Source organism: Alligator mississippiensis, chromosome 7, assembly GCF_030867095.1.
Source record: "Alligator mississippiensis isolate rAllMis1 chromosome 7, rAllMis1, whole genome shotgun sequence".
Classification (NCBI taxonomy): domain Eukaryota; kingdom Metazoa; phylum Chordata; order Crocodylia; family Alligatoridae; genus Alligator; species Alligator mississippiensis.
Window position 1 is genome coordinate 57,337,689 of NC_081830.1, and position 23,148 is coordinate 57,360,836.

The 23,148-nt window shown below is 42.3% G+C and overlaps 1 protein-coding gene across 1 annotated transcript in view; it reads right to left on the reverse strand.

Annotated features, from left to right (window-relative positions):
* SLC9A9 (solute carrier family 9 member A9) overlaps positions 1-22,181 on the reverse strand; it is a 414,412-nt gene extending 392,231 nt beyond the window's left edge. Inside the window, exons 1-4 of the mRNA XM_019491821.1 lie at positions 21,860-22,181; positions 12,636-12,838; positions 863-940; positions 99-175 (exon numbers count right to left, since the gene is read on the reverse strand). Coding sequence (XP_019347366.1) covers positions 99-175; positions 863-940; positions 12,636-12,838; positions 21,860-22,034 — 533 coding nt within the window. The 5' untranslated portion in view covers positions 22,035-22,181. The remainder of the gene's footprint in view (positions 1-98; positions 176-862; positions 941-12,635; positions 12,839-21,859) is intronic.
* Between the last annotated feature and the right edge of the window lie 967 nt (positions 22,182-23,148).

Sequence of the window (23,148 nt, forward strand, 5' to 3'; positions counted from 1 at the left end):
CAGTGAAGATAATCATATGCTTTTTACCAGAAAAATACTACAGACTACTAATACTGAACTTCACCCATAATGAAAAAAAAGATTAGAGTTTTACTTACCCTATAATAATGCAAGAGATAGCAGTTCCCAAAAAGGCGTAGGTTAAAATTGATCCCAAGTTACGAAAAAAATGTCTCTGCAGATGGAAGGAAAAATGATGAAAAATGTATTGCAGTGCAGAGTTAATCTTAGAATTTTAAAACCACACACAAACTCTGGCACTAGAAGTCCCACTCAATTCATTCAGGCTATTATCATAATAGATAAGGCAGGGTTAGGGAAAAAAATCCACACAAGCTCTCAATGCAGTTCTGAAAAATATGGTCTTAATTCTATCATCTGCTCTCAGTACATCTGAATATCGCTGAACTCCACTTTCCATATATCAAGCTAGATGTCCTGAAATATTTAGTGGCTATAGTAAAATCACAGATAATTAATGTTCCACGTAAATACTACCATGAATCCCTTTTCTTATAGAGATATAAGCCCCAGTTCCTCCATAGAGAGCAAGTGAACTACTGTTCACATACAGAGTACCCACTGACTTGAAAAAGGTCCCTCTGGAGTCCAGTAATCCATCCAGGTGTTAATTAAATGCAAAAATGGAATTTCATACAGGTGTAACAGCAGAATCAGGACTATGGGCTTGATCTTGGACACATTTATTTATCACTCTTAATTTTAAATTTTAGGTCATTATTGTATAAAAAGATTTTCAAGTCATGAGTATTCAATTTTTTTTTTCTGATATTTCTGTAGCTCTACAAAATAGCCATCACATTAGTGCACCTAAGTGTTACTTGAAGGAGAAATTGCTTACCTTCTTTAGACTATATCCTGCATGAAATATAATGGGTGGCAGTAAAACATTGAAGAAAATGGAAGGATCAAACGTCATCTGCCAGAAAGGACAAAGGTACATGATAAGGAAAAGTAAAGCAATTATAGCATTTAACAGGATGGATTTCATGAGAGATTCATAGGAATTTTAATCAGGGATAATCACAGTGTGGCTATAATAAATTACTCTAGAATGCACAGAAATATGAAAATTTATTCAGAATTATTGTCCAGGAAAATATTGTAATTTTATAGTACCCTGTTGTCTGCATACACAGTATAGTATCTACACATTTAAAATATTTAGCACAAAAATAAGTTAATACAGGACACAGGTAAGTAATATTTCACATATTAAGAAGTAAACCAGAGTAGAATGATCTATTAGATTAGGCCCTGGATTAGGGATTCAGGAAACCTATGTTTGATTCCTAATCATGAGCCTCCCACTTTATCTTGGGGAAAGCACTTATTCTACAGTATTCTTGGTAGTAAAATGTAATTTCATTAAGGTGTAAACTTGCGTTTTAGGCTTGAGATCTATGGTAACCATCAATCTTCCTGGATCATGGTGTATTCATGAGGGCCACCCAGACTTTCAATGCATATACCTGGACAGGAACTTTTGGAGGAGTAGAGGCTGCCCAGACTGTTCATCCTCCCTTTAGGCCATTGAGACAGACTCTAAACACCAGACTGAGTCCAGATGTTTGGTGCCTCCATGACTGTAGTTGCATAAGTGTCTGGGAATCAAACGCAGGTCTCCTGCATGGTAGGCAAGGATTCTACAACTGAACCACAGGGGATTCTGTATGAGAGCTGCTAGGTAAGAATATGCTGAAACTGATGTGTGCTATGAAGCCTTTCTTTTAAACTTGAAATCCTTTGCCATTTCTTTTAGGAGAGTTCACTCAGTGTGAGGGCTCTCTAATGTGTTTAATATGTAACATTTCAACTCACATACTACCACCAGAGAAGAAAGCTCTTTGCTTTCCTTTCTACTCCTATGTACAGTGACAAAGCAGGAAGTACTGCCATAGCAATGAAACTGAATTATCATCTTAGTGCCAGTCATTTATCTCTATGAGACAGCAGATTGTTTATCTTCTGCACCACTAGAGATGCAACACATTGCTGTGTGTGGAAATACAAGAGGGCCCAACTCCATCATGACTGTTTATAGGCCTTTTGGTGACGGGAAAAAGATCTGTCTTGGAAACATTCCCTACGAACTAAGGATGAGATTCATCCATTCACCATAAAGCTATAGGCTTTTGTCCAGCTCAATAAACAGAATGTTAGTCACTTCCCAAATGAAGGGTGTGTCACTAGGCTGCAACACACCCTTTCCTGATTAGTGCTCTAATTCAAGGTTTCAGATAGCAGCAGATACCAGTCCATACACCCTTATGCAAGGTAATAGGGCCAATGAAGTTAACGTTGGCTTGCTAAATCCCTATACTAGCACTCTGTTTGGATACATCTGGACCTTCTTCAGGTCCTTGAGATAGAGCTAGTCATTAGGAAAAGTAGATCATGTGTCTGTTACATAAAAGGTCAGAACTGGTCAGTATAATTGCCCCTTCCTGTCTTATATAGCTCTAAAATCTATAGACAATACTGAGGTAATTCCCTAGACCATCTACATCAAGGGTGAATTTCCCCTATATGCATCTATCTAAAGTATTACTCAGGGGACTTGGAAAATTAAATTAATAGAATGTGCCCTTGATTTGAAGGGAATCTTATTTTTTTTTTGCATTTTCAAAAATAGTTAGCTTTTTTTTAATTGTCTCATTTTTCCACAACCCCTCTCACCACAAATCTGCTTTGGAAGCAGTAAAAGAAAGAACAAAATAGCAGAGAGATGTTTAACATGTACCAGAAGCACAAATAATATTGTGAAGAAAATTGTTCTCAAAAGGCTTCCCTAGTCAGGAAGTTCAGAATATTCAGATCAGCTTAGTAGAGAGACTTGAACTTTGGGGTCCAGCTTCAGTTCAAACTTCTGATTCTTTTCGGGTTCATCCAGCCATCTCTTGATGAGATCAGTTACAGTTTTTGAGTCATGAAAGGGAATTGCATTAAAAATACCTTAGCTACTTTAAAAATGCCTTTCATTTTAATTCTACTATGGAAATATTTGCAGATTTGTGTGGATAGAAGGTGAAGCTAGTGCTAATTTTGCCAGATGTCAAGGTATAATACTTAGTATTCTCCAGGGGTAAGGACAGACAAAGTACAGTCAAAAAGCCCAAGGCTGAATCAATTCAATCTTTGCAGATTTTTTAAAACTACATAGGTTGAACCAATAAGCAAGTGAACTGAAGTTCACTTTTCAAATGAAAGGCAGCCAGACCCCTGCAGTGGCCCATACTAAGAGCCGGGGGGGAGGGGGAGGGCGGGTGCTAGAGCACACCTCCCAGTCTGCTGGCCACTGCAGAGAGCCAGAGTCCTCTGATCCCCCAAGCCATGCCCCCTCCTCAGTCTCCCTGCAAGCTGAGTAGGGGGTGGGTGGGAAAAACCCACTTGTCCTGCCTGGCACCGCCCCCCAGTTGGGAACAGTCTGGGTGGCAGAGGAAGCTGAATCTGGGGGTTTTACACTTTCCCCCACCCCCCAGCTGGGAGTGGGGCTGGAATCTGCTAGACATGCCCCATCTCAGCCTCCCAGTCAGCTGAGGCAGCGGGGGATGGAAGTCTACACCTGGGCTTGGCTCTGCCCCAAGAGCAGGGAGCTAGGAGCCATGCCTACTTCTCAGCTGCCTGGGGTTGGTTGAGGGGAGTGGGGAAAGGAAAGCCTGCAGCAGGGGCTTTACTCTGGTCCCAGAGTTGGAAGCCAGGAGTCATGCTCACTCGTCAGCCTCCAGGCTGGAAGGTGGGGGGGAAGCCCGCAGTGAGGCTTGGCTCCATCCCTCCCCAGAGCTGGGAGCAGGGCTGGAGTCTCCTAGTCATACCCTCTTCTCAGCCTCCAGGCAGGCTGAGGGGAGAGGGGTGGAAGGGGGGGCTTGGCTCTTCCCCACAGAGCTGGGAGCCATGCCCCCTTCTTATCCTCTGGACTGGCTGGGAGGTGAGAATAAACCTGCATGGGGCTTGACCCTGCCCCCAGAGCCTGGAGGTGAGAGCCATGCCCCCTTTTCAGTCTCCTGGCTGGCTGGGAAGAGGGAGAAGCCTGTACCTGGGCTTGGGTCTGCCCCCCAGAGCCAGGAGCAGGTTTGGAATCCCCTTGTCATGTCCCTTCTCAGTCTCTGGACCAGCTGCATGGCTCTCAGCTCTGGGGGGCAGAGCTAAGGCCTTTTGTGGGCTTCTGTCCCTGCCCTGACCTCAGCTGGCCCAGACGGTGAGAAGGGGACATGGTGAGAGGACTCCAGCCCTTCTCCTGGCTTTGGTGGGGTGGAGCCAAGTCCTGGTACAGGCTTTTCCTCTTCCCAGCCAACCCAGAGGCTGAGAAGGGGGCATGGCTGTTTGGGGCAGAGTCAAGCCCCTGCTGCAGACTCCCCCTCCCTTCCCCAAGCTGGCAGCACCCAGCTGGGGGTGTGGTGCTGGGCCAGAGGGGTAAGTTCCCACCCCCCCCATCCCCTCCTCAGCCGCCCAGACTGATAGTGCTCCAGCTAGGGAGCAGAGAAGCAGGGCAGACCCTGCTCATTGGAGCAGATAGCATAGCCCAGGGCTGCAAAGCATTATGGGAAGCTGGGGGACTATATGTTAACTTGAACCAGGAGGGGATCTGGGACAGAAGTTCCATCAACCAGTTTGACCTACATCAGTTAAGTTTGATATACTACATCTAACCAGGTTTATCTTAAATCAGTTTCAGCCATTTTGAAAGCAGTTTATGTGCACTAAACTTCTACTCTGTTACAGGTTTAAACTGGTTTCTGATCACTTAAACTGGTTTATGTGTAAGTTCTTCCCCTAGCCCAGGAGTGATTTGAACTCAGAGATGCAGGCTTACTGCATAGCTAGAAAAATCCTTCACTGCATTTGTGTACAAATTAATGCAGTGCTTGACAGTAACATATCTACGATTAGACTATACATTAGTGGAAGGTTCGTTCTTTTTTTTGCAGAGGAGTTCAACAGAAACAAAGCATTTAAACTCAGTGGGCACATCTACACATGTATTAATGCGCTGCAATTGCAGCACATTAAGTTTAGTACCTGCTATTACAGGTAGTAAACTTAATGTGCTGCAATCAGTGCTACCTGTAATACCAGGAACTAAACTTAATGTGCTGTAATCAGCGCTAGTGCTAGTGCACAGTAGCACCAGAACATGTTTTTTATGTAATGTTAATGTGCAATATACTAATTCTACTGCACATTAGTGCATTAGCATGGCTTTTGCCATGACGTGCTAATGCGTAATGGAATTGATCTACTGCGCTTTTAGGGCATTTATAACCAGACCATTTTGTCCAGAAGTCCACTACTTCAAAGGAGACTCAATTTGAGTTTGCTCCACATGCAAGCTGATGTGAACTGCACTGTGCCATGTGCAATTGTGTAAGTGGCAAAATGCATGGCAGTGTGCAGAAAATGGCGGTGGTGTGCTTTTGAACTAAAGCACCTCTGATGTGTTTTAGTTCAAAAGCACACCACCGCCATTTTCTCAGCGCTGACACACATTTAGGCACTTATACAACTGCAAAATTCCCTTACTGTTTCGAGTAGATGCATCCAGTATGACAGAATATCCAACAGGTTTAACAGATTTTGGGTTACCACCACATGACTTGAATGATATGCAGCCAGATTATTTCCTGTACAGAAATCTGCTTGGCACAGAATGGAGACTTTTTTCCTGATTCTCCAGGTGTGTTTTTTGCCTGCATTACAGTCTGCTGTATATTATGCCATCCAGCTCTCAGTAGCAGTCTCCACAGGAATGTACATTAGCTAAAAAATGACAGAGCATAATTGTTCTCTCGGTTGTCCTGCCCTCAAGAAGCCCCTCATGCTCTTTCTCTTTCTTCTCACTGGGCTCCTTACACAAAGGTGGGCTGAATAGTTGGTACAAAAGCTGGGGAAACCAGCTTTACATCAACGGAATTCTCCCTCTGATGGGTGGCAAGGTTGGAGTATAGTGGAAAGAGGCCAGAACACAACAGGGAATTTAACCATAGTTTTGGCCACCATATGGAACACTTCTGTTCTCTGACTGCCATTGTAAAGAACAAAGACATTTAATAAGAATGGAAAAGTGTCATGAGCTCAAAGTGCTTTCTTCACTTCACAGCATGTTCTTTATTCATTCTCTAACAAAAATGTGGGACAAAAACAATATATATGTTGGGTATAAAATAAGCCATCCATTAATATGATTTTTCAAAGTGATGTTAGAATGAAGATAAGTTTAAAAAAACAAAGCAAAAGTTTTCATCTCTTATTCTGAGTAGAATACCTACATTCTCCATCAGGTTCAGGCACACAGAGTTAGCACAAAAGTGTTCTGCATCCTTAACTTTGTTTCAAACAACTCTCAGATAATAAAATCCTGCATAACACACAGCACTGCTGGACAAAAAGCATTATTTTAATAAGCCTGTGTAAGTCACTGTTCTGTTTAAGGGCCCTATTATATTAAAATCTTTAGAAGAGACAGCATGTCATTAGCACAATGGCTTCCAGCTCCTTTGTTCAAATAAAGTGCATTTTCTTTATAGCTAGGATGTACTCAATGAATTATTTAGCTTCATAGGAATAAGACCTGACTGCAAAATTACTTCCGTCTTCTTACCAACAGATAGCTTGCTTCGATAAACAGGAAGTGGGAACTCAGCAAAAATTTTTACTGTTCTGCTTGCTTTGAATTATTAAACTAATGTGAACTGGCTGGCAAACAATGGGATGTAGTAAATTTAGGGAAAATAAAATGGAGAAAGAACTTTTTATCACTTACTCCCATGAACTGACTGTCTCAAATGTCACATTAATTTGGGAATTAAATCAGTAAATAAATTAAATGAAAGCTTTTTTTCATAGGCTTCAGAAATTCTAATTGTATATTTTATTATTCAAAACAATTCTATGACATAACATACATATTTATAAATCAAGGTACAGACTAATCTAACTGCTGTAAAGATTTAAGAAACTTTTATGCTGAATTTTGGTTCCACACAAAACAATTAGATCAGTGCAAGCATTTTTTATAAAGCTCTCCATGTAGCTGGCCTTGATTTTCTAGCCTTCTATGATGTGTTTTCTGGCAGCATAGAGGCAATCCTTTTGCAGGAAAAGCCTAAAGACTCAGCAAAATCTGAATAGGTCTGAGTGTCACAGTATTTCCCTGTCTCCACATGAGCCGGCTCTGAGAACCCACAGTTGATTTAATTCTTCCTAAGAGAGCCAACAGTTTTGTAATAACTAAATGAAAATACACATAGGCAAGAAATTCAAATTAAAGTTTTAATCCTATTGATTTCTATAAACTGGCCTTATATCACAATGGCTGCATCTACTCGAAACTCTGCCTGTGCAGTAGCTCGTTACTACTGCGCAGTAGCATTGCATGGCACAAAGCATGACACAATGCTACTGCACAGCAGTACTGAGCTACTGTGCAGTCAGCATCCCCAAAAAGTCATTTGGGGATGTTACTGCACAGTCATTTAGTACTTGTGTATGCAAGTACTAAATGACTTCACAGAAACAACTATGCAGTCAGTGTCTCATGTAGATGCAGCCAATATGTATGTGTTTTAGATGATTGGCAGTGTAAGAGTAATGTTAGCCATGATGGTCCAGAAATTATGAGTGGCAAGGATTTCTTAGGGTGATGTTTTATTGGACTAACTGGATAGTTGGGATAGAGTCGGACAAGCTTTCAAATGAATATTTTACATTCAACAGCTTGTCTAACTCTATCCCAGCTATACAGTTAGTTCAGTAAAAGAAATCACCCTAATGTATACTTGCCTCTTGCATCTTTTAAAAAATGTTTGTAATAATAACATGCAGGTAAGTGAATTTGAAGGCTGAATTACATCAAGGAGTTTTGAAGTCATACAGCCCTAGTGTATAATAATGAAAGTGCTGTTCTGGTTGGAGTCTTCATGTGCATGTGTGTTTTATATCTTGTTTTAACATGAGAAACAGAATATTAAAATGTTAATTTTAATTTTCTCTGTCCTCACATTTGTTCCGTTTTGCCATTTTCGCTCACTTAAAGAGGCACAGAAAACAGAGTTTCATAGATTAATAGACTGTTAGGGGCTGGAAGGGACCTTGTAGATCATTGGGTCCAGCCCCCCTGCTTTAGGCAGGAAGACAACTGGGGTTAGGTGACCCCAGCGAGGTGACTGTCCAGTCTTCTCTTGAAACCTCCAGGGTAGGTGACTGCACCACCTCTGGAGGGAGTTTATTCCACAGTCTGGACACCCTGACTGTGAAGTAGTTTTTCCTGGTATTAAGCCTGAAGCGGCCTTCCAGGAATTTGTATCCAGTGGTCCTGGTCTTCCCCAGGGGTGCGCTAGTGAACAGTTGTTCACTGAGCTCCTGATGCACTCCTCTGATATCAAGGTAAGCCGCTATCAAGTCCCCTCTCAACCTTCTCTTCTTCAGGCTAACAAGGCCCAGGTCCCTCAGCCTTTCCTCATATGGCTTGCCTTGCAAGTCCCTGATCATATGGGTGGCTCTTTTCTGGACCCTCTCAAGTTTTTCCATATTCTTATTGAAGTGCGGCACCCAGAACTGGATGCAGCACTCCAACTGCGGTCTCACCAGTGCTGAGTACAGCAGGAGTATTACTTCCTTAGTTCTACATGAGAGGCATCAGTTGATGCATGCCAGCGTGTCTGCCCTGCTGACTATCGCCTTGCACTATGGCTCATATTCATACGATGGTCGATTATTACCCCTAGGTCCCTTTTAGCCGTGGTGCAAGTCAAGCTGTCACCACCGAGCCTGTATGTATGTTGAGGGTTGTTTGCCCTCCGCTGAAGCACCTTACACTTGGAAGTGTTAAACTTCATGTGGTTCTGGTCTTCCCAACTCTTAAGCCTGTCTAGGTCTGCCTGTATCTGCAACCTATCTTCTGACGTGACCACACTGCCCCATAACCTGGTGTTGTCTGCAAACTTGGCCAGTGAGCTTTTCACTCCCTCATCCAAATCACTGACAAAGATCTTACCTTGATCCTGGGTAAGCTTTTTGAGAGAATTATCCTGGCACATGTCTGCGAGGGGCCAGCAGGGGAGATTATGCTTAGGGGCAACCAAAATGGGTTCATTAGAGGCAGGTCCTGTCAGACCAACCTGGTGGCCTTCTATGACCGGGTCACGAAATCTTTAGATGCAGGGGTAGCAGTGGACGTAGTATTTCTGGACTTTAGGAAGGCCTTCGACATTGTCTCTCACCCCATTCTCATTAAAAAACTAGGGGACTGTAGCATTGACACCTACATAGTCAAATGGGTCACTAACTGGCTGGAGGGCCGCACCCAGAGAGTGGTGGTGGACGGGTCTCATTTGACTTGGAGGGATGTGGGCAGTGGGGTTCCCCAGGGCTTGGTCCTTGGGCCCGCACTGTTTAACATCTTCATCAGCGACTTGGACGAGGGGGTAAAAAGCACCCTGTTCAAATTTGCAGACAACACTAAGATGTGGGGAGAAGTGGGCACGCTAGAAGGGAGGAATAGGCTGCAATCGGACCTGCACAGGTTACAGGGGTGGGCAGATGAGACCAGGATGGGTTTCAACACTGACAAGTGCAAGGTACTGCATCTGGGGGGGGAAGAACCAGCAGTATACCTACAGGCTGGGGAACTCCCTTCTCATCAATGCAGAGGCAGAAAAGGATCTCGGAGTCATTATTGATGCCAAAATGAACATGGGCCGACAGTGTGGGGATGCGGTCAGGAAGCCCAACCACACCTTGTCGTGCATCCACAGATGCATCTCAAGCAGGTCCAAGGAAGTGATCCTCCCTCTCTATACAACACCGGTCAGGCCGCAGTTGGAGCACTGCGTCCAGTATGGGCGCTGCACTTCAGGAGGGATGTGGACAGCATGGAGAGGGTCCAGAGGAGGGCCACTTGCATGATCAGGGGTCAGCAGGGAATGCCCTATGAGGAGAGGCTAAGGGACCTGAACCTGTTCAGCCTCCACAAGAGAAGGCTGAGGGGGGATCTAGTGGCCTGTTACAAACTAGTCAGGGGGGACCAGCAGGCATTGTTGGAGTCCCTGTTCCCCCAGGCACTACCAGGAATGCCTAGAAATAATCATCACAAGCTGGCAGTGGGTAGATTCAGACTAGACATCAGGAGGTGCTACTTTACTGTCAGGGCAGCTAGGATCTGGAACCAACTTCCAAGAGAAGCGGTGCTGGCTCCTACCCTGGGGGTCTTTAAGAGAAGGCTAGACGAACACCTTGCTGGGGTCGTTTGACCCCAGGACTCTTTCCTGCCATTGCAGGGGGTTGGACTTGATGATCTGCTCAGATCCCTTCCGACCCTACAAACTATGAAACTATGAAACTATGTTGAAAAGCACCATTCAAGCATGGACCCCTGAGGGACACCACTGGCCACTTCATGCCAGGACAACACAGATCCATTCATGAGAACTCTTTGGGTCCTACCCTATAGCCAGTTTTCCACCCGCTGAGCTGTCAAGCAGTTGAACCTGCAATCTTCCAGTTTTCCCACAAGGATATCATGGCATACTAGATCAAAATCCTTTCAGAAGTCTAGGTATATAGTGTCTATCATGTCTTTTGTGTCCAGGTGGCAAGAGACCTGATCCTAGAAGGAGATGAGATTGGTAGGACAAGACCTACCCGTGACAAAGCCATGCTGGCTGTCATTTAGAATCTTACCTTCTGCGAGCGTATCGCACATAGACTATTTAATGAGCTTTTCCAGGATTTCCTCTGGGATGGAGGTAAGGCTGATTGGCCTATAGTTGCTTGGGTCCTTCCTCTTCCCCTTCTTGAAGATGGGCACAGTGTTGGCCCTCTTCCAGTCATCAGGGATTTCCCCTGTGCACCACAAATTCTGAAAGAGCTTTGCCAGGGGTTCTGCGATGACGTCAGCCAGCTCCTTCAGTGCTTTCGGATGGAGTCCATCTGGTCCTGCTGACTTATAAACGTCTAGCTTTTCTAATTGGTATTACAACCACTCAGCATCCAGAGTGGGGAGGCTGTCAGTCCTGGCATGTCCCCTATGAGCCTTGTTTTGCTTGACATTCCCCATGGTCCAGTGAAATATAAAAGCAAAGTGGGCATTCAGGAGTTTCACTTTTTCCTGAATATCAGTTACCAGCTGTCCTGAGATGTTTAGCAGGGGCCTCTCACTTCCATTTGTGCGGGACCTAAAGAAAGACTTCTTATTATTCTTGACTCCGACAGCTAATCTAAACTCTGTCTCTGCCTTCACTTTCCTGATCATTTCCCTACAAGTGCTGGCCACTGTTGTATAGTCCTCCTTGAGGTCTATCCCTAGCTTCCACTGTGCGTACACCTTTTTTTTCTTTTTTTAGAGGACCACAATGTCCTTATTAAGCCAGGAGGGCTTGCCAGGCCTTCTGCTGCCTTTCCTCTCTTGCAGGAATGGTTTTCTTTTGTGCTTTGAGGATCATATCCTTGAGCAATGACCACTCTTTGTGCACCCCATTCACCTTCCCTTCCTGGTCCTGCAACACCTCCTCTACTAATGCTCTGAGCCTGTCGAAGTCAGCATTTTTTAAGTCCAGGACTTCAATTCTGCTGGTTGATTTAGTGACCCTGTGGTGGATGGTGAACCTGATAATTTCATGGTCGCTGTTGCCCAGGTTACCCTCAATATTCAAGTCACACAGCAGATCTCCTTTGGCCAAGACAAGTCTAGGAGAGCATTACCTCTGGTTGGCCCTTGCACTTCCTGGGTCAGGAATAGCTCCTCGATCACAGTCAAGGAACTGTGTGAATGATCTGACCTAGCCAAGTGTTCCTCCCAATCTATGTCTGGATAACTGAAGTCACCCATGACAACCAAGTCCCTTGCATGTGCAGCCTCTGTCAGTTCTTGAGAGAACTCCAGATCCAGCTCCTCCCCTTGGTTTGGTAGCCTGTAGTAAATGCCTACAGTTAGGTTTCTCTCACCTCGCCCCCCCATAGCTTGACCCAGAGGGTTTTAAGCTGCTTATCCTTGGAGCCAATGCCAGCCTCCAGAGAGGTGGGCTGCTCTCTCAGGTAGAGAGCTACCCCTCCACCTTTTCTCCCTACTCTGTCCCTTCTGTGCAGGGTGTAGCCCTCTGTGGCTACACTCAAATCGTGCAAGGAGTCCCACCAGTTTGTTGGGGGCTGCAAAGGAGGAGAAATTTAGACTTTAAAATGGAGAATTACATTTTAATCTTTCAAAGGATGCAGCCTAAACTATGGAAATATGCCTTTGCAAATAGCTTATTTAATGACTAATATGAGGAAATGTATTGAATACATTACTTACTAATGATTTAACCAGATCTTCTCAAAATGGAGTCCATATGTGTGGGTGATGTCATTGTCATATATTGGAGATGACTCAGTTATTTGGAAAGCAGCACAGTTGACATAAATAATTATTTTTCTGCTAGGTAATGGTTAATCTACTATATTTTATTGCTTTTTATTATCCATTTGCCTTTATCTACCTTCTTTATCACCTTGAAGTTGGACTAACGTGTCTATTTTACATCATATATAGGGAATATTCTCTTTTCACACTGGTGTAAATCAGGGGAGCAGGAACTCACTGATTTTCTAAAGCATACAAAGATAAAGTCACTTCCTCTTACCTTTTGAAGCATTGCATTGCCTTGGTGAGCATTGATGTTGTGTTTGCTGACTTCTCTTTTGTACTGATATTCATATACTTGGTTTGTTACATTAACAAATAGTGTTGGTGGGCCATATTTCAGCTTGTCACATTCATAGACTGTTCCACTTTCAAATGTTGATGGTTTTGTTGCATATCGTAATATCAATCCCATTATGAGACCTAAAAAACAAAAAAAAGACAAAATGTTAATATATTGCAAGTTCTTGATTCAAAATTGTTTGTTGTCCAAGAGAGGTAAAGAGCACCTGTTTCTTAATGTAGCCACCCCCTACTATAGAGGGTTTCCTTTATCAGTAGCATTAACACTGGACTATGTTGTGTGCAGTATTGTATGGATGTATATGAAGTATTCAGATGAAAATGGACACATTTGGAAGAACACAGAAGTGGCCATCTGATTTTTACAGGCACTCAGGACTGTCCCCATGTCTGTGATCTTGGTACCAAGGTCACTTTAATATTGTTGCTAACCTAGTTGCTCAAATACTATATGGCCAACAGGGCATGTGTGCTTGTGTGACTAATATAGTTCATTTTTTATTTTCTGAGGAAATAATTTACACACTTCTTGAGGCCCCGCAGTATATTCTGCCTTCTGTAAGGAGATGTATTCATGTATGATGCTAAATAAAACAACAACAAAAAATAGTAAGAAAGAAAAGAAGGATGCTCTTGTGATTAAGGTCCCCAGTGACTTGGTTTAGTTTTTGTCACTGAGTTCCTGTGTGATGCTTGTCTGGTCACAAACCCTATGACTCAGTTGTAAGAATCTCTCTGAAGCATCTGAAGGTACTTCGAGAACAACTCTATAAACACTTGGGGAATGCTCAGATATAATATTGCAGGGGTTTAGGTTGTAGCCGTGTTGGTCTAAGGACATAGGCAGACAAGATTCCTTGGGTGAATCTGATATCTTTTATTAGACCAACCCAAATGGTTGGAGAATGGTTATTAAGCAAGCTTTCGGGTTCAAAAACCCTTTGTCAGGCTAAGGAAGCTTCAGCAGTTGCTGTGTGCTCTTCCTGGATGGAATGACAAGTAAACAAGCCAGGAGCTGGGCTGGGCTGGGCTGGGGAGTCAGTTGCCAGGCAGATTGTAATGTATCAAAAATCCATCTGCCTGGCAACCGACTCCCCAGCCCAGCCCCTGGCTTCTTTACTTGTCATTCCATCCAGGAAGAGCACACACCAAGTGCTGAAGCTTCCTTAGCCTGACAAAGGGTTTTTGAACCCGAAAGCTTGCTTAATACCCATTCTCCAACCATTTGGGTTGGTCTAATAAAAGATATCAAATTCACCCAAGGAACCTTGTCTGCAGGTATAATATTAATATATGTAATTTAGGAACCTATTTATATAGCTTTATTAGAATCTGGTGAAGCATGGGTTAATCTACACATGCAATTAATGCTATTTAGACTTACTGTGCAGTAATTTATGTGCAGTAAGGCAGCCCTGGGAAGGTATCTACATGTGCAGGGGGAGCTGCAGGCTCTGGATGCAGCTGCCTGGTTGCCAGGTCTCTCTAGGGTGGGGGAGAGGGGGGGCAGGCTCAGGCTGGCAGGGGTCACCGGGGAGGGGGCAGGCTTAGGATGGCAGGGGTCTGCCCACTGCTAGGAATCTCCAGGGGAGCAGGCTGTCTGTGGACCTCAGCCTGACCCCAGACTGCAAGGAGGTTGGCAGTCTCCTCTGCTGCCCAATTTGGGGCCTGAGCTACTGTTCCCTGAGGTTGGGGATGCTTTCATTGCTGGTGCTGCCTCTGGCAGTGACTTCAGGTGCTGTCAGGTCCACACATGTACCCACAGCAGAGGGGCATGATGCCCAGAGGGTCAGACCAGTGGCCTGTGGGACTACTGGAGTGGGCACAATGCCTAGGGGCCAAAGAGCAGCTGCTAGAGGCCCGGGGTCAAGCTGGGGTTCTGCAGCACTCACTGCTGCAGCCAGCACATGCCTACCACACCAGTGCACAGTGGCCAGTGGCAGAAATCAGCTGGCTCATGCCCCAGGGGTCAAGCCAGGGGTCTAAAGGCCAGCCAGGGACTGCTGCAGAGCCACTCCTGCCCTGTGGCTAGAAGGACTCTCAGCCATGCTGCATTGCCCCAGGCAGGAGGCTGGCTCTCTGCTGGTTTGGTCAGGGGAGGTGTAAAGCTGTGGGGCTGGGGGGACTATGAATTACTTGAATCTAGAGGGTATTTGGAACAGAAATTCAAAAAAACAATTTAACCTAAATCAGTTAAGTCTGATACTACATCCATCTAGGTTTATCCTAAACTCATTTCAGGCATTTCGAAAGTGGTTTATGTACATTGAACTTATGTTGTGTTACAGATTTGATCTGGTTTCTGATCACTCATGCTGCTTCATGTGTAATTTTTTTCCATAGCCTATGAGTCTAAGTCTTGTGAGGTGAAGGGAATGGGAGAAATGAAGTAGGTATTCGAAATCCCAATATAAAATATATATAGAACAGTAGCCACCTCAAGAGTTCAACAAAAATTACAAGTCAGACTGCAGGAAACTATGTATTGGTTGGAAACAGTTTTAGATAGTTGGTTCTGACTTCAGGTGATTTAACCTTTAGGAAGAACCATCAGTCTCACAAGGTATCATTACAGGTTGAACATTCACTTTGAAATATAAATGCAGAAATGTGGATCTTCCCACTATCTGCTTTTTTACCCCTCTTGATTCTCCTGGCCCCATCTTCATCTTCTCTTTCCTTGCCCTCTCATAATTTACTCCATATAGTACCCCTGTACTCCTGCATACCTCCACAATTTCCTTATCCCTTATATTAATACCTACACCATCTTGCCTTGCTTTCCACACTTAGATACCTGCCCAGTATCTGACATACCTCCACATATCTCCCTGCTTTGTTTTAGTACATAAGGTAGCCCTCTCTTTTACTGTAGAAAAAAAATGAGAAACTGTGGCCATCTTTACTAGAGGTAGCCTCGCTTCCATATACAAAGGCTAAAGGGAAATGGCAGACATTTTAGCTGAGAGAGCTCAGTGTTGTCAATCTTATATACTCAAAAATCATGAGTTAGGCCTCCCAAAATCATTAGATTTTTAAAATTAATAAATTTGGGGGTTTTTTCCTCTCTAATTTCTGGGGCTGGGTCATATTTTTTAATTTTCCTCTTAGCTACTTAAAAAAAGCTAAAATTCTAACCTTATTTCCAGAAACCAGGATTTTATATAAAAAAATTACATATTTTGAGAATTGCTAAAAATTACAAGATTTGACAGCACTGGAAGACTGTGTCGTCAGTTTGTAGTTTCTATATTTTGCTTTCATAGTCTCTATGCTGTAATTAGGCAGACTGCTGAAAGATTTTGAGATTCTTAGAATATATGCTGCCAAAAAAACTATGAATTGCTTGATATTTAAATGTATGGAAACAACTTCATTCTTAGTAATACTAGTGCAATTTATGTTGTTGTTGAAATATGCTTTCAAACAGAAGTGCCCAGCTTAAGCCATGGGGGCAGCTATTACATGGTGTCCTGGAAGGGCGTGGTATCTTCAAAAGCAGGCACAACCAACCTTTTGAAACAGTTTTATGGGTAGAGGCAAAAGTTTGTTCTTCCAGTTTTGTAGATACTGGGCACGTCTACACATTCATTAATACATTTTAGGTAATGTGCATTAAATTTAGTACCTCCACTATGAGCTAGCCTATTTTAATGTGCATTAGCTAAAGAGCATGTTTTTGTGACACTTTAATGTGTATAAAAATGGGCTAATGTACATTAAAGCACATGTGTAGACACAGCCAACTAAGGACCGAAATGTATTCCAATATGTAAAGGAACCCAGGTGCATATGTGTTTTAAACAAAGTTTTTTAAGGTCTCAATGGTTAATGTTGCTGTACAAATATAAAAATCAAGGGAGACACAACTGGATCAAGACTGGCTTCTGCTGCTTAGTTCCCTTGCTTTGGATCCTAGTCCCAAAAGCAATATAGACCAGGATAATGCAGATACTTAATAGCATTAGGGCAGAAAATGTAGGCATTTTTGTGAGTATTCAGTAGCGCACATGCAGCAGATGAATGGTATTAAGTGCAGCAGATGCTGACAATCAATATTCTCATAGCATTAATGGAGTTCCTATGCTCTATGCAGCTCTCAAAGGAACATTATGATGTCTTAAATTTGAACAAAGTATGGATGGATTCAAGTCCCTTGATTCAGAAAACTAATGAGTGCTCCATAAAAGGATCTATCAAAGACTATTGCTATATTACTACAACTTGTTTCTGAGTCAGCGTAAAAGTTGGAATCATATTGTTCTTTAATAAATATACCCAGCCATCTGATTTAAAAATACAGGGAATATAAAATTGAAGAAAAGAATATTTAATATATTTGTTTATACATCATTACACTATCTGTGAACTTTCCGCTTTATAGAGATTATTGTTTAATATCTCTTTTATCATAGAACTTACAGGTCTATTCAGTTTCTAATTGAAATCACCCATTTTTTTTAAATACAGGCCAAAAAAAGATACAATAACTTAGAAAACATTCTGTATGACTTCCGTTAACTTTCCACTTATGCTGTTCTTATCTACTGCCTAAAAGTGTTTGAAATAGGTTCTAACGGGGCATTCGGAATACATCTAATATAGACAAACTACTGTAAATTTTTCCATTTCTCTTGAAGCTACTATATTCCATGACACTACATTTAAACCTAGAAATATTCTTTAACAGTTCTATGTGCTTAATATGCTTGGATCCCCGGCAAAAACACATCTCAACTACCTGATACAATCGTCAGAACTCTTAATCTTCCATTGATTTCAGCAGTGAAGCTGTTCAAAATAAATAATTTTATGACAAGTCAGAAAATATGTAGAACCAAGAAATCATCCACATTTTAACAAAAAGAACATGTTGCTGTGCTTTGAACACAAGGGTTCAAATGATATAGATTCATATCGTAACTTCTTATCAGTTGAGCATGGAGTTAGTCATTAATGCAGTTTCACTTTGCAAAGCTGAACCTGAGAATACTCAGCATGGAGTAGAAATCAGTCCCCAATAATCTAGGCCTCAGCATCCAATTATATCTTTCATTTGTCTCCCAGGTTCCTTTTACCTACAGCATTTTCCTTCAGTGACTAACACTGAAGTTACACATAATTCCTTTTTGAAGTACGTCTGGAGAGAAAACAGAAAGGACATAATTTAGTGACAGACTCAAAGAAATCCCATATAATTTTCTTATATCCCATCATTTTTCTTATATCCCTTTTATATAAATTTTGATTATTAACAATGAAAACATGTTTTCATCATTCTGTGTGAGGTGAAATCAATGTTTATCAATGTTTACCAATAGAAATCAAATCTGCTAAGCCCAGTTGTGAGACTGTGAGTCTCTCGGCAAAATCCCACCCCAGTTAGAGCCCAATCATGTTCCCATTGATGTCAACAGGAATTTTTCCAATTACTTCAGTGGAAACAGGATCAAACCCTTGCTTACAAATGATAGCATTAAAAGAGAGCTCTAAGATCAGCAAAGCCAAACTCTCGGGTTAAACAAGCTTATCCTCCAGTGCAGATTTTATCAGTCAACACTCTGACTAAGCACTAGCTCAAACCAGAGAATATACTAATGATTCTACTTGGAGTCCATCTATTTAATCAAATTACTCAGAAGAAATGCATTCAATGACACCTGTGCCAATATATAGCAAACTTCAGAAATGGGGCTTTATGTGGGGGCAAAGAGGGTGTAAAACACTCTGAGCCACTTTTAAGTAGCTGGTATTGATTTATCCCAGTTATCATGATGTCTTGATTATGAAAGGCCAGTTTCCTTTACATAAACCTATTCTACACTGCCAAGCTTCCCTAAAGCTGTATTCGGTACTACTAAGGGTAGGAAGGCGTTCAGGCTTATAAGACCATAGGTGCAGCTCCCCAATCTAAATCATGGCATGTCACAGAAAATGCCATGAGTCAGACCGATACTCCCAACCCAACAGGTGATAGTTTTTGGGTTGTGGGGGTGGGGGGAGATAGAGCTCCAATTTGGAGCTGATCTAGAGAAAGGCTGCATCTGTGCAGCCTCTTCCTCCTAGCCCCGCCCCACTCTCCCAGCCTCCCGTGCTGTCTTAGGATGGGATGGGGAGAAGGCAGAGGAGGGAGGTCCATTCTGGGGTTTCCCCAGCCTGCACTAAAGTTGGGGAGCAACCTCCAGAACCAGTTCCCTCCCCTCCTTTCCCCACCTCCCATTCTGAAAACAGTGCTGGGACCAGAGCTGGGTGTGCAGACACAAGTTAATGAATTGCCATTACATGAGGGTTCAGATTGTCACAAGATTAGACCCTTTTAAAGCATTCTGCAGCTGTGCATTTGTGTTTGGTCATGGCTATAAAGCACTTTCAGGGACCAGATCAGACAAAAATTGTCACTTCTGTCTGCGCCCTATGTGAATGGGCATATCCCCTTATCTTACATCTGTCATAAATAATGCAAGACTAAATGGACTAATTTATTTACAACCAGAAGGAATGTGTCTTTTGTTCAGGAATTCATTAATAATACAGAGCTCTACCCAGGCAGAGGTACAGGGCCCTAAACTGGCAATTACATTCAAGTGATCTCAAAAATGGATATTCTTTAAATGATATTAACAGCTACACAAAGTACAAAGCAAAAGACAGGTATTTTGCAACATTAGAACTGAAAATATTATCAAAAGTTGGCTCTCAGAAACTACAGTGATAGGCAGCAAACAGTATAGCACCCTAAGACAGATATCCTAAAATGGGCTGACTTGTTTTATAAAATTGTATTATTATACCAGAGATGTCAAAGATAGAGCCTGCAGGCTGGATACGGCCTGTGGAACCCTATCAAGTGGTCTTGAGTGGATCCACATGCTGCATGTGATGGGCACTGGATTGGCTCTATCTGCTGCACATGATGTATGGGGCTGCTTTGGAATGTGCATTGCATATGGTGCCCACGTGGGGCCAGACTGGGATGTGCTGCACATGGTGCACACACAGGGCTGGTCCAGGGCACTCTGCACGTATGCTGCATGTGGCACCTATGTGGGACTAGTCTGGGACATATGCTGCATGCAGCACAAGTACTGAGCCAGTCCAGAGTGCATGCTGCATACAGTGCCCACTTGGGCGGTACAGGATGTGTACTGCACATAGTTCCTGCACTAGGCTGGCCCCATATGCTGGATCTGGCATGGGGGGGGCTGGTCAGTGGGCCTGATCCAGACTATGGACCAACTATGCACTGTTCATTTGGCCCACAGGGTTAGATGAGTTTGACATCCCTGAGCTACACTGTTACAGGAAACCATACAAAAGCAGGAAAAGAAACCACTAGAAGGGTCTCTTCTGTTGTCATATGAAAAATGTCATATTTTATAGGTTGGAAATGAAAATATTGTAAAGTATTTTGTGTTTCTTGCATCAGACTTTAAAAGAAAAACAACATTTTTTTTGCATATAATCATCAGCAGCTACAAGTGGTTTCTACGGCATGACAAGTATCTAGTTAAGTACAATGTATATGAGGCAGAATCAGTGACCTTATAACATTAGTGAGAACTATTACCTTCAGTCAGGCAGAGATAATGCTTCAATATTTCCAGATTTTTTAGAGGTATATTTACCTCTGTGACATGGGGAAAAAAGACTCCAGATACTAAAGATACAAATAGGGCATACTGTCACAAGTTCCTTTCCCTCCCTCTCTTTGTCAGGATGCTTTACAATGTTACATTATGAAACATAATCTTTTCAAAATTGAAAGCAGGGGGAGGTGTGAAAGAAGCGATCACTCATCTTCCTTACCCACGTGATCAGAATTGCACGATTGGCCTGATATGGGAGGCTCTTGTTTGTTTGCTTTCCTCTGAAGCACCACTTCAGGCAGGAAATGAACTACACTAGAAAAGCTTCTGATGCAGTAAGACAAATCCTGCGTGCCAGTGACTTTTCAGAGATCATTTGCTTTACTGATAGTTTTAAATGGATAATGGCCTAATCCTCCTATGACCTGTAACTATCTCTGCCTTTAAAATATCTCTCTGACATGCAACTAGCTACTAGCCTTCTAAAATGAAATCTTCAATGGTCTTAAAATTTAGGGGCCATATTTTCCCCTGGGTTCCATACTGGATAGTGCATCTGGCATCATGGTGCCACCTTACAGATGGCTAACTACCTCTGCCTTTCAGGTTAATCAAGTACTTTTTTAAAATGCACAACCTTAGCACCACCTGATTAGGGCTGCACCTTTTTAACGCATGTGACAGCATCCTGACATACATAAGAAAGCCAGAGTGATGGATGGTTTGGGACCTAGATGCTCAATGTTTAATATGCTGATTTGTATCCCTTTCTCAGCTTTGGTAATGTCATTAGAACATGCATTTTGTGGAAAATGAAATGCAAACCATGCATTTTTTTCTGCAAGTGACACAAGAGTGAAAAGAATGTCAGAAAGAAATAACTACAAGCCCACACCCGCCATCATACCCACTGTTAAACTGACAGAGACCTTCATGGCAGCAGGCTACACAGAGGTGTCTACGCATGGTATACACAATATAGGAAAGCCACATGAGACTAGGTTACAACTAGACAGGGAAACTGATGTGACAGTACAATGAAAGCATTTGGGGAGAGTCAGAAGGGCATTTTTCAAAATCTGTTTTTCTACAACAGAAGGAAAACAACCCAACAACCTTCAGCTGGTGGAAAGTGCACTATATCACAGCTGAATGAATCTACAAAGATGCTACAAGGTCATACATGAATCTTGCTGTGACCTCTCTGGACAGTGTTAATATGAAACATCTCTTTCAACCTAGCATTTCATTTTTATGAAAGAAGTATATTCCTACACTCCCAAAGTGTCATCAGATTCAGTTTGCTTGGGAGGTCCATTATTATTTGCACATCCTGAGGATAACCTGCTCATGACATTTACTACCTTGATGAGTCAGCCTCTAGCTGCTTCATGAGAGAGGATGAGTAACATCTATTACTTTACCGAGCACTTCAAGGGGCTGGTAACATTTCATTCAGCACATTTTCTTTGCTTTGTCAGCACTTGAGCTCAAGTGTCTAATTATACACACGCAACAAGTTTAACAGTAAACTAGGACTTGAATTTATACTTACCATACACCATGGCTCCTCCTGTTTCATGCAAGAACCGGAATCGATGATTTTTAAATAACCAAATTGTTAATATTGTAAGGATGAGCAAAAAGTTAAAGACCAGCAACTCCACAGCTCCCTGATGATAAAACGGATCCTCATTTTTCACTGACATATATTTCTTTAAATTCTCCATTTCATTCCTCTTATGGGATTTCTTTCTTTCTTCCTTTCTTTCTTTCTTCAATCAACTTTGGTAAAAAAAAAGTCTAGACACTACTGAAGTTCACAACAAACACATCTGCTTTATTTGCAGCCTCTCGGCAAACTGCCCCAGCTCAGAATTCAGCTGGGTTTTAGTTACAACTTCCTGTTTCTCTCTTAAAGCTGCCCTGTCTTATTTTTAATGTTATAATTGCATCCCTACATTGTACTTGGTTTAGATAGAGATGCAAAAATCTCATGCTGCCTGGGGCTTGATGAACTTCTATTCACCTACATTCTTGTTTTGGTGTGCAAAATTATACTCTATTTTTGATGCTTTGTTTTTGTAATTTAAGGGATGCTATCATTTAAAATTCATATAACATGCTGAACAAATGGCATAAAACAATTAATAGACCATCTTTCCATTTTCAATAGTTACTGTCATATGTAAATAAGATTATGTTTTACTATTACAGCTCTCAGAAAGACCGAGGAAAAAAATGAACAACAATGTTAATCTTTAGGCACCAAGCAGCAATAAGATCTGTACAGCAAACTTTTGAGACTGCATAAAAGAGATGGTAGCTGATATAGATCTCATTGAACCTTAGATTAAAAAAACAAACAACAATTCAAAGGCTATATACTTTGCAGCATTCATGCCAATTGCCTGCTTGTACTTTTCATTAAATGATGAAAACAAGCCAGTTAGTTTTACTTTATATAGCCAATTTCTTGTCAGTTTTCATGTTCAGGCTCTCTAGGTCCTAGCATGTTGCAGTGTTTGGGCTACACAAAAGAAATGTTTTCATATTTCAAAACCATCTCTTGCTATTGGAATATAATAAAAAAGAAGGAAAGAAAGTAAATAGAGGAGATAAGTGTTTCCCTTTAATTCAGGTTCTATACAAGCTCCACAGGTTATAGTTTGGACCAGATCTGAGCTGCCAGTGACTTTTTAAACTACTAGTAATGAATTTAACAAAGGTGAGTCAAATAAAAAACCTCTACATAGGAATCTAGGTGCCAGCAGGATCTGGGGGAGCAGTTAAGTCCAGTGTTCCCACCTCCAGACACATTCCCTCATGGCCATAAAACAGCCC